General features: G+C 33.3%; 1 protein-coding gene across 1 annotated transcript in view; it reads left to right on the top strand.

The window, feature by feature from the left end:
- LOC142354898 (hemicentin-1-like) overlaps positions 1-16997 on the top strand; it is a gene marked incomplete at its 3' end in the record, with an annotated part of 51649 nt that overhangs the window by 19735 nt on the left and 14917 nt on the right. Inside the window, exons 5-7 of the mRNA XM_075407234.1 lie at positions 240-398; positions 12558-12572; positions 15425-15586. Coding sequence (XP_075263349.1) covers positions 240-398; positions 12558-12572; positions 15425-15586 — 336 coding nt within the window. The remainder of the gene's footprint in view (positions 1-239; positions 399-12557; positions 12573-15424; positions 15587-16997) is intronic.

Below are 16997 nucleotides of genomic sequence, written 5' to 3'. Positions count from 1 at the left end.
AATGCGGTGAAATGCGGTGAAAAAAAAAATGGCTATTTTCCGTTTTTGCCCCCAGCTTAGTGGGTGCATATTATTTGCAACCCCCTGACACACGTGCCATTTTTTTAAAAAATGAATTACTACGTAATGCACGTGCTCCCCCCCCCCGAAATCATGGTTATTATATCATAATGAGGGAGGGCTATGTTTTGGTGGTGGGGGGGGGGGGCGTAATAGGAAAGACGCTAATTTGTTTGCAGATACGATAGAGTTGGAAGCAGAGTCTACACAATATGTGACGAAAGGTCACCCTGCCAATCTCAGCTGCACAGCCTCATTTCAGGATCCGAGGAACTCAAAGAATGCTCTGGCATTCAAAAGGTCAACACCAGTGGCACCTTCTATATCTCCCGATTCCAGTAAGTACAATATTGACGACAACTTTCGGAATCGATCCCTCCCAGGAACATCTATAGTCATTAGTTTACTCCTCTAAAATGGTATAAGGTATTATGATTTTTGTCCGTACTCTTATAAGGATATACAAGCTATATTGAGTGTAAAAGCGCGTTTTGATTGGTTCACAGACGCTAATAAAGACAACAAGGCGGCTCGGTGATGTGCGTACGCACATAATGTTCCGACCCCGCTCATCCAAATTCTTGAATTAATTGGCTACCAAATGATGAGAAGATAGGAAAGTTGTTGATAATAGGACTAGTAGAAAGGACAATAATAAAAAACAAAAAAACAAACATTAATTACGACCAAAACTCGATGTCTATGATAATTAAAATCATCACAAAATCAGACTCGTATCAGATAAAACCTAAACAAAAAACTTAACCTAGACTTCATTAGAAAAGATACGGGACATGTACTCAGTGCCACTGAATAACAGGTTGGCAAAAAGAGCAAAGAGGTGCGAAGTTCGAAAATACTTTTTTTAAAAAACCTTTAATTTCACAGTTATTAATGTCATCAGATACCAACTGAAATCACTAAGATGTTCATTTATATCTCAATAGGAAGCAATTCAGACATTATCCATTGTTCAATTGCGCAAAATTTTGAAACTAAGTGGACCTTAGAATAATTTTATAAGTTGTTATTAAAAGAAAGCAAAAATACTTTGATGTATAAATTGATAAAAATCTCAAACATTTTATGAAATTTCGTAGTAACAGCAGTAACAAAAGCTGAGATATCAATCTTTGAAATTAAAACTGTTATAAAGATTAATTTATAGCTCACTGGAAACGAGTTGTGACCTGTGTTTACAGAGAAGGGGCAAAAATTTGACCGAAAAACTATTTAAAAAATGAGGAAGATCGAAAACTCATATATATTTCGAAAATAAATCTTTTCAAAAGTCAAAGCAGACTTAAGCTTTCAACAAAGAGCGATGGACTAAGTTGCATACAACACATCAGGAAGCCAATTGGGCTTGTTAATATTGAGACTCCGTCACGATCCCACAAACAAACAACAAACAGTAAAAAAAGCCAAAACTTCAAACAATTTTTACGACGTCACACTGTTCAAGGTACTATAATTAAAGGATAATACCTGCAAGGACTGCAAACAGTTACTTTCTCCTCATCTTTAACGTCAACGAGTCTTCCTTATAAAATGGACTATGTAGATATGACAACAAAAATTGTTATCAGCTATATGGCGTACAACAACGAAAAGAAAGACAAAAATAGTCAAAAACAAAATGAAATCCACAAAATTTTGTGAGATAACACTGTCTCAGCCCAAAAACCATAATCGTTTCAATAAAAACATTTAACCTATCCAGATACGCTTTTTTGGAACTCTGTGAATTTTCCCTCAATTGAATTTCTTCAATTGGACTTGTCAATAAAGTGATGAATCGACAAGGAAACAAAATGAACTCATAAAATAAGAAATTATGCTCAAAAATAAAAAAAGTTGAAAAGGCGTAGTGTCAAAACAAAGAAACCATTAGTTGACAATGAAACTGATACCGGCATTAATTTAATTATCACAGGAAATTGAGTTCTGTCTGTTTCTTCTGAGGCTGTAAACGAAGTTGAGAGAAATAAGATAAAATGGTGACAAACTTCAAAAAATCACCAATATTTTCCTTAAAAAATTGTATTCAAATTCATAACAGACGTTAGATAACAAATAAAAGAGATGTCTTGGGTCATTTAAACCTTCTAAGACGCTAACAGGATCTTTGATTGGGGACAATAAGTCATTGGGCTACAAAATTAAAACAAATGAAAGCAAAACTCAAGAAGTCCAAAAACTTTTGCGAAAAAAATGGTCAGATCCACAAAACTCATGAGCTTAACTCAGAAGTCATAAAATAATCTCGTTGGGCCGTGTTTATTGTAAATAGTGTATTTGATTAATGAGCTCTGATTTGAAATTTTTGTCAGTAATTTTCATAAAAACATTTAGATAGCGGAAGTGTTTTGAAAAAAAAAAGGTCACGCTCCATTGAAATTTTTCTTATCGTAAGGATATGGTGAGGTCCAGACCAGCCCAGATATTGCTGCGCTTCTTACAAAAAACTCAGTTGTTTGAATGTTTGGCAAATAGATCAATTTTTATGCAAAGCTTTACAGTTTGTCAAAAATAATATAATGCATTTTTTTTGTATAATTATGGAGTTTAAATTTGCAAAATTCTGGCAAAGTAATAGTTCCAGAAGACTCTGAAAGCCAGCAGGAGAATAACTAGCTCTTTTTTCGTTGGAGTTCTAAGGTTTCTACGTCCAGCAAGTTTAAAGCAAGTGCACTAAGGAATCAATTTTGCTCCCATTTTTGACGAAAAATTGTTTAGTTTTTGGAAAAATTTAAATTAAATTCTGGACAAAAGACTCGGATAAAACAGTTCAGCGACCCTCATCTACCTTTAGAAATAAAATTTATAACACTAGAGTTAACAATTTTAAAATAATTTAGCAAAATTGACGAAAATTTTGTCATAAATACCGAAAATGTGAACAAAAACAGCTGAATTATGTCTACTATTCAGAAAACTCTAAATCTCGATAACTCACTTTAAAAAAAAACGAAAATTGAAGATTTCATTTTCTACGCTTGACGAGCTTTCTAATGATACCACTCACAACTCTCTACGAATATTATATCGATCGGCTAAAATTGTCTGAACAAAAACAAAACCCAATTGGTCGGAACAACAGTGGGTCGGAACAAAATTCGAATCTGTTTTGTCCCACTGTTTTAATGGGCAAAAATATAACTCTTAAGCTCCTTGAGTGCACGCGCACGTGCTACTGTTTCATATCAACGTGCTGCATGACATTGTAAATTGTATATGGGGCATAATATTGTAATAAATTGTATATGGGGCATAATATTTTAAAAAATGGTATATGGGGTTGGAAAGTTGAAACTTTGTTCACGATTATTTGTTCAATAAGTCTATTTAAAACATTAAAAATTGACAATGTGCTCAGCCAAAAAGATTTTTAGATATATTTTTTTATGTAATGGTTAAGTGACTCTGCTTGAAGTCATTGAGAACTTCTTGCGTTTATCGAGAGCCGTGAATCGAGAGCCGTGAAGCGATTCAAGATATTGAGTCAGAATTTCGAAGTGAGTTCTGCAGAGTCACTTAACCATGCTTAAAACACGAAACGCGCACGTTTTAAAATGACGAAAGTCAACGGATGTCAACTTCTGGCTATGTAGCAACTTCTGGCATTTTAACTATTGGCACTGCAGACTTTCGGCATTTTAAAATGTGCAAGTGATTGTTTTAATGCTTGCTACATAATCGCATGGAGTAAAACTTCTAGCCATTAACCATTGCTGAGAATTGAAGCTTAAGTGAGATCGGCTTCTAAATACTTTTGGTAAACAATTAGTTAGTGTTTTTCAATGTACACTTTTATAATTCTGTAAAAACCTGGTCGAGATTTTGTCGAGAAAAAAATTTAAAAAATGCGGTGAACAGCAGTTGAAAAAGTTACCGCAAGACGCCCGCATCTTTTTAGCGATGAATGCGGTGAAAGCGGTAAATTTTTGTAGGAATTGCGGTTCTTAGCGCTGAAATTTTGCGGCTTTTAGCACGGAAATTTTTGGTTTCAACGCAATTCTTACCAAAAAAATTGGAATCCGGTTTTCCCATTCTATCCTCCTGCTTGTCAGCCACTTCATCTTCCGCTCCACCACCAATCACTAACTCCTAGGCTGTTGCTGTTAAATTTCAATCAGATTCACTCACCTTTATGAAAAACACATGCGTTCGATAATTTCAGGATTGGCGGATTTTAGCGGCAAATTTTTGTCGGTTCCTAGCAGTGAATTTTTCTGCTAAAAACAGCATTTTTTAAAGAAAATTACAGCAGAAAACTTGCAGTAATTTTCTGGCGGTCAATTGACGTAGGGCGTTGGATTTTGAACGGGAATTTTATTTTCATCGCATTCAACGCTAAAAACGGCATATCTTACAACCATGCATCTCATTCATTGCTTTTTTGGTTGCATTTTTAAGTTTTGACCGTTGACGCCTTGACCCGGGAAATGATGTACACTTTATGGAACTATAATAAAACTGTAATTACAGGAAATCCAGTATTTTTTAAAAACACCATCTCGAGCAATATCGGATGAAACTGAAAAAGAAACTAAGAGTTTTCAACCTAAAAGCTAACATCAGAATTATTAATAAACGTTTTTTATTAGTGCTAAATAAACACAAAATCAGTACAAAAACAGTTTGTTGAAGTTTTGTTTAGCAATTAATTGGTTTGATTCATACATCACAAAAAAAATTTGAACAAAAACTCTGCCCAAAACTTCAGAAGACTGAAGGTTATGTCTAACTGAAATACATAGTTTGTTCTTGTTGTCTGAAATATCCTATATTAATAGAAACTAAGCAAGTTGACCGAAATAAATCAGATTCGTCTCTCTTATATAAAATTCGTTCAATTGGTTTTTCGACAGCACCCATAATATCAGCATTAGCATGATCAGGTAAAAAACTAATGACCTGTTTTTTGTTTTTGGCCAAATTTTATGTCAAATTTATAACCAATCTTGAAAATCAATAAAAGAGATTGCATTTTGTTTTTGATCTTTATAATTACTGCTAAATTTTCTTAGTTTGACTGTTTAGAACCTCCTATCAGAATCCAGGTTCTGTAAAGCACATTTTTTCCTTTAAACTTGTGCATTCTTTGCCTGTTGTAATTTTTCGCCTATAGCACGTTTTGTTGAGAATAATTTTTTTAACCGTTGCTTTTTTTTCTAAAATTGCGAGCAATATTTCAAGCAAGTGAACTCATATTCTAGGGGATCTGAACATTGGTTTCCTTCATTAATAAAAACAAAAGTCTTATTGGCCGTATGAAAAAGTTAACAGTCAGTTTTTAAAAGTGCGAAAACAAAAAAAAGGTTGCAATTTGTAATTAAATATTTTTAAAAAATTCAATATTATATTGTAAAGTAATACATTGAAGAACATACAAAATCTAGACAGCTTCACTGAATTGACTTGACGACAAGGAAAAGGTTTCAATTTTTTGGAATTAATATTTTCAAAGTATTTTCGACTCTTACTTGGAAAAGCTGAAAGTAATTAACAGATTCTATTTTTTTTACCATTAATGTAAGATGAGTCGAAACTCGCTATTTTTTCCGAAACTTCAATATATTGACAAGATGATCGGTTATCGCTTTCTCGTATAATTTCAGGTACGATGATTGATAGTTTTATAAGAACTAATATATTTTGCAGAAAAACTTGTAAGGCGACTTGTAAGAACTTGTAGGAAACTTTCAAGTTCTTAGAATTTAAGTTTCGGTACTCGACCCGGGATAGAAATAAAATTCATTAAAATTTACATTTTATAGTTAGAATTTCATTTTCAAGAAGTAGAAATTTGGTTCTATTTCCAAATTTGTTTTCCAGAACATATTTCCAAAAATATTGCAGACAAAAATTTGTACCTACTCCTCACTAGCTTCAAGAACTTAACTTGGTTTTTGGTTGAATTTTTCTTTCCATATTCTTTTTTTTGTATTTTTTACTACTTATTAATCATTTTCTCTATCGTGTCATGGTTTTCGGATTTCGTTTTGTTAGTTAGCTGACTAACTTTTCTTTAATGGATTTTGTAAGAGTTTTACTTGCCATTGAGAAAAGGCTTTAGAAAACGAACAATTATCTTAAACAATTCAAAGTTATCATGCTTCTTTGAACCCGATTTGAATCTTTTCCCAAACTCCGATCAATAATATAGACCCTTAAATTTTACGGATTAACTTTTCTCAAAATATTTGCTCAAAAGCTGTTCCCCTTTTCTACCTTAAAGTCTTATTTCAAGGAAATTGAAGCTATGTTTTGTTAGAAGTGACCTCATAAAACTCTGATAAATGTAAATTATGTGTGGATTAACAAGTGGGCGTTTCTAATAGCCTTTGTCGTGAACAAGTTTTCTCAAAACATTCGCTTTGATATTTTTGTCAAATGGGCTTGCTTTTAAACACCCACCGATTATTAATCACCACCTCACACCCCCTCCCACTCCATCATAACCACCCCACCCAACTTTATACCCCAGACCTATATCAATTTTTGCCCAAAATAGGTTTTCATATTTAGTCTTTCCTTTCATTGTCAAATACCTCTTTGTCAATTTTAGCTATATATTGTAAAAGCTTAGATTATAAAGTTTATTTTGAACAGATTTAATTGTTTCGCTAAAATGATAGGTATTATTTTATACGCTCCATTTTTCCTAATCTTTGATCGGCGTAATTTTCCCCAAAATAATTAAGCGATATAATCTATAGGCATAAAAACAGTTGATTTCATGATATTTGGTTAGATAATACAGAGTATATATGATAGTCTATATAATACAGAAGTCTATATAGAGGAGTCTATATAATACAGAAGTCTATATACAGGAGTCTATAAAATACAGAGTATAACTTAAAAAGATTGACAAAATGACACATAGAATGAATATAATAGCAATTAGGTTGAAATCTGTTCACATGAACGGAAGTAAGCCTTTTCACTGCCTGAAAAATTCCCAGCATGTGGCTTATCCGTTCACACAAGGGTTTCTAAGTAGAGGGACCTCAATTAGCTAAAGAGCCAAAGAGGCGAACTTACCCCCCAGACCCCCCCCCCCCCCCCACACACCTCCCCCACCCCTCCCCCTCCTCATTCCACTTTTATAATCAAAATATTCCATTAACCAGTTTCCACCAATCGCCATACTTTACAAATGTGTGGAGTAAGGTGCATGTTAGCGTTCACGTCTTGAAAACAGAAAAAAATAAGCATCGCCGAACTATAATGACCGAACCCCCCCCCCCCCCCCCCCCCTCTTCAACTCTACGTTAACCATCAGCTATAGAATAGACGCATCACTCCCTGCCCAAAATTGTCTTTATATATAGTATTTCTGTTTTTATTTTGTATCAGTAGATTGAAGTATAATTTAGTAACTTTCTTCCCGAATTATACAAAATGCTTATAGTCTTATAAATTTTCAAAAAAATGATTAGTTATCGAAAATGTTGCTGAGCTAATATTGGATATAACGATCGAGTAACGCGTTGAAACTTGTCTTTAACTAGATATCTAGTTTAAAAAGTGAAAAAATATATATTTCAATCGTCTAACTGGGGAGGCTAGAAAAAAATTTCGAATGCGTTAACGAAATTAAAAAATACTTTTAGAAAATATCTTTATCCATTTTTTTCAACACAAGTACAAACAAGTGAATGAAGTGAGAGAATTTGAATACAAAAAGCAGTAATCAATATCTTGTTAAAAGGAGGAAGTCAATAATGGAAGGCAAGAGTTGGAGTGATTTCAAATACTTTTCATCAATTTTGAAAAGACTTTGAACTCTTTTCAAACTTCAACAGCTAATTGCTTCCTCTATTGTTTGAAGCTCTTGAGAAATTGGGAAAAATTTTGTGTCAACTTGATCAAAACAAGATTGAAGCATTTAAAAGTTTTCTGGTAAAATGTGAGGTTTCACAAAAATTTTTGGCGCTGTGAAGCAACTAATTTATTCAAATTGAACTTGCGATAACGCTATCATATAAATATGAATGATGAAATGAGCAATAAAAATCAACATTTTGTGTCTGCTTAGTATAATCCAACAGTGAAAACTCCAACTGAAGTATAAATTTTGACAAATTTAGATATCCTTTTTAAACATATCGATATATGTTCAATTAAAAAGAGCTCTCTTCCTTTTTATTTACATCTGTTCATTTTAAAAATATCTTTTTTAAAAAACTGTTCATTTCAAAAAACTCAGTTCATTTTGCAAAGCTCTGTTCCGTTTAAATACATATGTTCAAACTGAAAAAATATGTTCCTTTTGAAAAACTTCAAAACTTTAAGAACTCTTCATTGATAACCATTTTGTATCTGAATGCAGAGAGGAGATACCGAACAATCGAATATTTTAATTAAACGCAGTGAGGTTTCTAAGACCAAATAAGTTCTGCGATTTTTCTTTGAAAATTGCAAATTGAAAGAAATAGGTTGCAAATAAATACAAGTTGATCTGCTTGCAATGGACTAACTTAAAAAAATTTTTAGCACTATTTCCATAACCAGAGAAAGGGAGAGTTATTTGGATACTCGAACTCTGAGGACGAATTAGAGCCATATTCCAAACATGTCAAAAATATCAAAATTGAAAAACACCAACTAACAACAAACAACTCTAATAGTTGGTTAGGTTATCGAATAGCAAGAGCAGCAAGCTCAAACAAAACCTTCATCAACATAATAAATGAGTTATGTGCTATCTCCCGTGTACAGAATTACAATTCGCAAAGAGATGTCACAGTTTCTACTTACGCCTCTGAAGAAACAGTCGGCGGTGTTCTTTGGCCAGAAAGACACCAAGTAATCTATGTCCAGAAAACACTGATTCCAGCAGAGCCAAAATATTCAAAAGCAGAGAGGGAAGCTTTGGCAATTGTCTTTGTGGTCAAAAGATTGAAACAGTTTCTGCTTGGAAGACGATTTGTCCTAAACACTGATCACGAACCACTCAAATATCACTTTGCAATAGAATCCCAAGATAGGCAATAGCTCTGATGGGCGTCGGTTTCGATAGGTCAAAACTACGTGGCAAGCAGCCGGCGTTTGGCATGCGCTCCAGATGGACTGGAATTACACTAGAACAAAGATAAAAATTTAGTAATTGTTGAAGTGGGTTTGGTTCGGATAGAAGCTTAAACAGTGGCACATAGAATGTCCGAAACGACCAAATTTTATCCTACCACAGTCAAATTTTTGCATGATTTGGATTACCTAAGAATTTAGTATCTCATAATGGTCCAGAATTGGTAGTGGCAACCTTAAACAGAGGTAAAAATTAATGGGAAATAAAAAAAAGTGAAATCACTTGTCTATCATCCAAGCGCCATTGGGCTAGTTGAAGCTGAGTCCTAATCTCAACACGTCATTTCGGACATTCAAGCAAAAGGCACACTGATGACACAACGCAACGTTTCAAAAACGAGAAGCTGAACTCCAGTTGAACAACTCTGGAACGCAGAGCTAGACTACAAGCAGGTTTTGACTTGAGGCGAACCCTTTCTATTTAAGGCCAATCAAAAGACAAAAGCCTGGGACTTTCATCTTCAGAAGAGGCTAGAACACATTTCAAGAATCCCGAAAACTCAAATCTAACTATTTTAACGACCGACAATCAAATTGTCTGACTAGTTGAGGACAATGTGGAAACTCAATCACCAGTTGAGAGTACCACATCTCACTCAGAATCACAGATGTGCGACCAACACAATAAGAATATGCTTCTACAGCAAAGTCAGCTGTAGAGCAACCACAACCTGAATCATCAGAGGCTTCGTGAACTTCGACAAGAAGATGAAAGCAGTCAGATAGATTTGGAGAACCTATTGTGGGTGTGATTAGATGGTTTCGAAAGAGCCTACAGAAATTAAGAAGTTATCTTTGTTAAACATTCAGAACACAAACGAAAAACGTTCCTGACGAAATCTACAGCTCTGTTGATGTGCAATGGCCATAAAACTAATCTGGGTTCATTTTTTGCCCTGATATTATTTATTTTTATCTTATTGACCTATCAGTCAGATGTCAGAAGTAAAATTCACCTGCCCATAGAAACTTGATTCAGAGTTCATTGAAACTTCCTCTAACCTCCAACTGATGAAGTGAGTGAAACCCTAATTCTTCCAGACTCCCATGAAGGAATTAGTATAACCATGAATGTAACATTTTGATCAAGACCCCTAAAATAGAAAATCATGCCGGCATTCTGAATTTAGATCTATTTACATGCCAACCAAGTACTTTGTTTTCAGCTAATCTAATTTTTCTTCGTATATTTTGAAAAAGGCTAATTTTTCTGTCCTTTAAATATGAGCTAATTTTTGTACATTTCAGTTCAAAATTTAATTCGAATTTCAACTTATTGAAATCTTTTGTTCAGTGTCATCGACCACGACAATTTCGTTATCCAGAGTACGGAACAAGAACGACACCAATTTGAAATAAATCAACAGTTCCTTTTCAAATGTTACAAAAGCTTTGATCTCATTGGTTTCGATGGTGTCCTTTGACTTAGATATAAGGAAAATTTAGACCCGAGTTTAGATTGTATGTCGATAGGTTCGAGTCTAAGAACGTAAAAAATTGCTATGTTCTCTATGTTCGGTTTATTACGTACGAGATTGTCGGCATGGTCCGCACGTTGCAAATTGCCAGTTTTGTCGGAGCAAAATTTTCAGTTCTTCGTGTATAATGAATCACAAGGTCACAAGTCAAGATGTGAATTGATGGGTCATTTTGCTAAAAAAAGTTTGCTAATAAGCGACTGAGAGCCCGGTTCTCTCTATTCTGTTCTCACTGATTTGTTTCACTGTTCCGAGAGAAAAGTTTTTGCAGTGCGGAAAAAGTTTAAAAGGAGGTGCTGATTTCGGCAGCAAAAAGTACTATGGTATAAGAAATTGTTTTTTTTTGCTAAGCAATTTCTCAATAATATATTTTTCTATTTTTGGGCTTTGATTAAAATTGAATTCCGAAAATGCATCGCGCTGTTTTAAATATAGTAGCGGCTCATTGCTCATTTTACCACATCCACCCTTTTGTGTCTTGTAAATATTTTTCTGTTTTCCCAAATTAGGAAAACTTAAAAAATACTTCTCAGACGTTATTTGTATTGTAAATGAATATTTAAGCTGACACATTTCTAAAGTCATTGTTATTTGGGACAGTTTGGTTATAGTCAAAAATACTAACAAGTATTATAACGTCTCCTATAAACTGGAGCGATTTAGCGTAAATCAATTGCGTCTAAGCTCTTTCAAATCCATTAAAATCCCAAATTCTTCAATTCGCGGCTACAATGGAATCGCTATCAAAGCATGAACACAATCTAATCGGTCTGAACAGCAAAAAGAACAACGTGAAATAACTTGAAATGCGCAAAAGTATTTTGACTGCTCTTTTCCCAGTTTCATTCACGCGTCAATCAAACCAACTTTTCCTTAGTTGTACGCCTTACTGTGGGCGCACAAAATGTCCCCGACCGGAATTTTATCTTGATAGCTTCCTTTTTAAGCCTGGTTTTACAACAGATAATAGCGAAAGACTATTTGTCCGTATTTTATGTCAAATTTGTAGCTTTAATTGGCTCAAAATACGCCATTTTGACAGAATTGCGTTTGTTCTAATTAGCTTTAACTACATGTTTTGAGTAGAATAGAAATATCGGCAACGACATTTTTGAACGAGAATTTGTTTCGTGTCTAGCTGTGAAAGTCAATCATTAAAACTTTTTGACATTTTTGGGTTTCAAAGGTGTGAACCGAAAGATAAAAGGCAAAATTTTAAACTCCAAACTGAATTTTGGATCCGTGTTTCAAAGCTGCTACTTCATTCGATCAAAATTCACCATTGGTAACTTTTTTCAGATGTTATGAAAGAAATGAGATGATATGCGCTGATGAAAAATACTGCTGACCGCAAAATTCTTTCATAATCGTCTCTTAAATGGTCTGAAATATCGCATTTCTTAACTAATTTAGGCACTTTTCAAAAATATTGAGTTATTATTATTATGTAAGCTTTTTCCGCTGAATTAAAAAAAATCACAACCTTACAACGCTCTCACATAAATTCAACTTTTTGTCGTTTCTTACAAAATTTGGTTCCTAACCCCCCCCCCCCCATTTTAGCCTCCTTTGCTTAATTTTCAAACAATGCGCCTTTGAGTAACATTAATCTTGAATATTTAGAAAGTGTCAAGTTTTCTGGGTATTATTAAGGGAAACCTAAATAGAGATTTAATCGTTACCCTTGTTATCTTTTTCGCTGAAGCATATACTGATTAAAATTACTTAAAATAGTCTTGAATTGATGGCGAGAGGTGGGAGCCGAGGGGGGGGGGGTGTCAACGATTTAACCAATGCTTGCACGCAAAGAGTATAAATGTCATATTTGCTTGCATTCTAATTAGCCTGTTTGTCAAACTTCTCAGTTTTGAATTGTTTGAAGGTCAATTGATTTGAACTAATGTTTTCTATTTTCAGGATTATTGAATGGCGGTAGGTTACATTAAAATACGGGTAGAATATTAAATAATTAGAGTACTATGATTTTGGGGATTTTTCCGTTTGTGCCCCCCCCCCCCCCCACCCGCCCAGCTTAGCGAGTGCATATTATTTGCACCCCCAGACGCACGTGCCATATTTTTACCTAATGATTTACTATGTAATGACACGTGCTCCGTAACTGGGGGTTGCATAACATGCTGGGGGGCGGGGGGGGCACAAAGGGAAAAGATCCAATTTAGGTTATGATAATTTAAGAGCTTTTGAAATGAACTGAATTATCATTTTCAGATGCTTGCTTTGGTACTGAAGCAGTCTTTTTTAGACGGAATTATTACCGTATGGTTATTATTTTTAATTTTTTTTGGTTTTGTTATTATAACTTCACATGGTGAAGATAACCCGTTTGCATCACGATATTTATCAAAAAGAAGTTTGAAATTTTAGTTATGAAACTGGTTTATTATTATCATTAGAAATTGAACAAATATTAGAGTAGTAGCAAAAACAAGAACAGAAGCACACCCAGTTAATATATTTGCTTAAAAAGTTTGCCGCAATTAAGCGTAAAATCTAAAAATTACTTAAATTTCATAAGAAATGCGACAAACAAATTTTAGTGATGTTTTGACTGTTTTTGTCTTCATTTCTTAAACTGTCACTGAAAACATAAATTTTGATCATAATTTTTCAAATGGTTCAATACTGAAAAAAGAAATGATTAGTAGTTTTGATTTTTACTCACAGCAATTTTAATGGAATCAATTGGATATTTTCTGGCTAAAGATGAAATAATTTGCATCTAAGCAGAATCTGAATGATACGAAAGAAAGAATACCTTGGGTTGTCCATCATAATTCGATTGGGATGTCACAATTACAAAAATTTTCCGGAAAATTTACAATTTTATTTAGAATATCTTCCAATACATCGAAGCCGTTAACGTAATAAATAAAACCACAGAAAACATAGTATTTTAATACTTGAAAAACAATTTTAAATAGGCCAGAAATTACATCATGTCATATGTGTAAAGTTGCAATGTTAACTTTCCTTCTGAAAATATCATCCAGGCACGCTAATGATAGACTTTTATACAAATAACTTTAAATTTGTTCTGTTTGCAAAATTTAGACAAAAAATTTTTTCAACTGCGAAGAAATGACTTTCTAAACTTGTAAGACCTCATGCAATTTCTTAACACTGAGCCCCATTTCATGTGCGCTGATTTCTGTTTAAGGAGATGGTTTTTTGAGTATAAAAATAAGCAATTGTTTTAGATTGTGCAATTAGATTTGGAGCAAACAAAAAAAGCTCTACAATAATTTCAAATTGAGGGATTTTTTTGGGATCAGGGGCAAAAGCATAAAAACTTTGATAATGAAAAGTATGCTAATTCAGAGAACAAAATAATTAAAAGATATTGATTTCTTTTTTTGTAGTTCTTGTTCCTCATTAATTGTTCCAATTCAAATAATAAGGCACCCGTTTGCAAAAATCGTTAAAAGAGTTAACAAAAATTCTCCATTGTTAACAACAAATTTGATTAAACAAAATTTGTGCAAACTCTTATGTTCAAATTCCTTGAAAAGCTATGTATCCACAGCCGTTTTTCTTTTTTTTGACAAATCAACTCAAACACAATCAACAAGTTTTGCAGATTGCTTTTATTTTTTACTTTTGATTTCAGAATAAAGGAATCCTAGAGAAACCAAGTTTTAATTTTTTTTTCAAAAAATGTTCGTTTGCGTTTCATAACTCTAAGTTTCTCGTGTTTTTCGCTTTTGATATTGAAGTCTTTCATAATTGAACAGAATTATACTTCAGAAGCAAAGAAATAAATTCTATATTTCGTATCAATAAAGAGAATTTTTTGTTATTTTATGCGAACCGAATGATAAACGAAAACGGCTTTTAATTACCTCTGAATTGGTTCAATCTTTAAATTGCTCGGATTTATCGTTTCATATGCATACGGGCATTTTTTATATGGTATTGATTCCTCAGTAATTTGTAAATGTTTAATGAGCAAAACTAATTCTATTTTTGCAACAAAAATTAAGCGAAAAAAGCAACACCGTGTTTGGCGAGAAAATTTATTATATCAGGTAGCTCTACCTGAAACCAATCAGATATATATTACCACAACTAAAGTTTGGTGGCTTTCAGATATTTCTATCCCTAAATTTAATTAACCTGAAATTACTTGAACCGCAAGTGGAACAAACAAACAAAACCAAAAGAGTGTCTAAAAAGTTTTTCAAGATTTTCGAGCTTTGAGGTCGTCAGACTTTGATGCAATTAAAGCCTACTCTTTCAGTTCTCAATCGACTCTTTTACACACTTTTGTGAACTCGAATCGTTTCTGATCAGAATTCAGTGAGACTATTGTCATGATTTGGGGGTATTTTTTTAAGATCCAGACCGTGCACCTTTGCGTTTTATGTGGTCTGATCAGAGGATGGTCTTTTTCTGAATAACATTTCCTCCTGTGTTACCCGGGTAGAGGCTTTGGATCTTTTTTGCCTTTAGATGTCAGGTACAAGAGTGGAAGGGTGGAAATTTGACAAATTTCACTTTGAGTTCACCAATATTCCAATTTTTCCACTCTTATCATACTAAAATGGACAGTACTATTGTTTTTAACACTTTCCCCTTTTTTTCTTTAGTTTCAAACGGCGAATATCTCGACTTAGGTCAAAAATCTGACAGATTTAAAATTGTAGTCTACAAAGAATTACTAACATCGAATTTTACGTTTATTTCAAATATCTTCCGTTGCAATTATTTTGTTCAATTATTTTTCAAATTAGAAGAAATTAATCGTCATGTTTTGCTTGTTTCAGACAAGTACGAAGTTTACCCGCCCTCTAGCGGCAAATGGAATGGAGAGTGGAGATTAGGATTAATGGTAGTTGACCAATCAGATTCCGGCCTTTACTACTGTGTGGCTACTTACGATGAGTTTGAAGCTACAGCTCAAGCTGGCTTCAATGTTGTCGTCGATGGTTAGTTGTGAATTTTAATAGGTTGCGGGTTCGAGTCCCACCAAAACCCAAAAAGTATTTTTTTTAAAAAATACTTCTTTTTATAATGCTTTACTATTGATTGCTTAACAATTTCTTACTACAGGTAGAAATTAATAATTCTGAAATAGATGTTGTGACCTCGAATAACCATCCCCTCCCCTCCCTCCCTCCTCCAGTATTTTATGTGCTCTCCAGTTACAGAGCACGTGTCAATACAGTAAATCATGAAGTCAAAAATTGAAACGAGCACACTGGGGGTCGAAAAAAATCTGCACCCGCTATAAGCTTGGAAATATTGGCTTATTATTCAAATAAAACTTAATATTATCGTAAATTTGTTAGCGGACATTTTTTATATTTAGTTGCGCACGCAATCAGTTTAAATTGTGAAAACTTTTTTGTTACATAAAATAAACTTCATTGCTTACTTGTTACGTCATCTATTACATAATAAAGTTACATCACACAGGTTAATCTTTTTAATAAATTGTCAATCAATGTTCACAAAAACCTTCAACTTAAGTCAGTGACCAACTTTTAGCTTCAACTCAGCTCTCGAAAAGCCCATAAGAGGAAATAGATCTTGATTTTGAGGAAAGAGGCAATATCCCCTTTAGAGGATAAAATGTCATTCGAATAGACAATTGAGCAGAAAAGAGATAAAGTGTGAACAAAAGTGAACAAAAAGAGCAAAAAGACAAAAATTGTCCTTCACGCTCATGTGAACACTTGAAATAAATTGAAGTTAATTCAATTTCAACTTTTGAATTAAAATAATGAAAATTGACAGGTATTGAGGATTTAGTGAGTCATTGTTTGGTAATTCGCATTTTGAGTTTTATCCAATTTTTATGAAATTTTATTAAACAGGAACAAAATGGGATGTTTTGACAGGGTTAAATAATGCGTAATTAAGCGTTAATTTTGATCTTCAGTTTGGAAATTGACAAAGAAATTTTTATCTCAATTATGCAAAATGAAAAATGCAAAATTAGGAACTCATTTTGATTTCAGCATTCAAATTTATTACTCATGTTTTTATATGAGTTTATTTTTCTATCGAAATACTTTTTAATAATAGCAAACATGAATGAAATCTTAATTTTTTTTTTGAAAAACTACTGACAATATATTTTGAAACAGTTTCTAACCGTTTATTAAGGAAAATGTTTACATTTTCCTTGAAAGGAACAAATTTGATGCCATTTTTGAATGAACTTTTTTTTACTTCAATTAGCCGCCAGAAAACGGAAAACGAAAGAGAGGAAAAACGAACAAAAAATGTTCTTTTATCTCAACAAGAAAAGGCGAGCTTGAAAGAAAAAGGGAAAGATTTCTTTTTATTTAAATGAATTAGGCAAAATTTTAAAAGTCTTTTTAAATCTCAAGA

Source organism: Convolutriloba macropyga, unplaced genomic scaffold (assembly GCF_964194025.1).
Source record: "Convolutriloba macropyga unplaced genomic scaffold, txConMacr16.3 SCAFFOLD_442, whole genome shotgun sequence".
In the NCBI taxonomy this organism is placed as follows: domain Eukaryota; kingdom Metazoa; phylum Xenacoelomorpha; order Acoela; family Convolutidae; genus Convolutriloba; species Convolutriloba macropyga.
The sequence above is the reverse complement of the archived record's forward strand: the minus strand, read 5'-3'. Positions and strand labels throughout refer to the sequence as shown.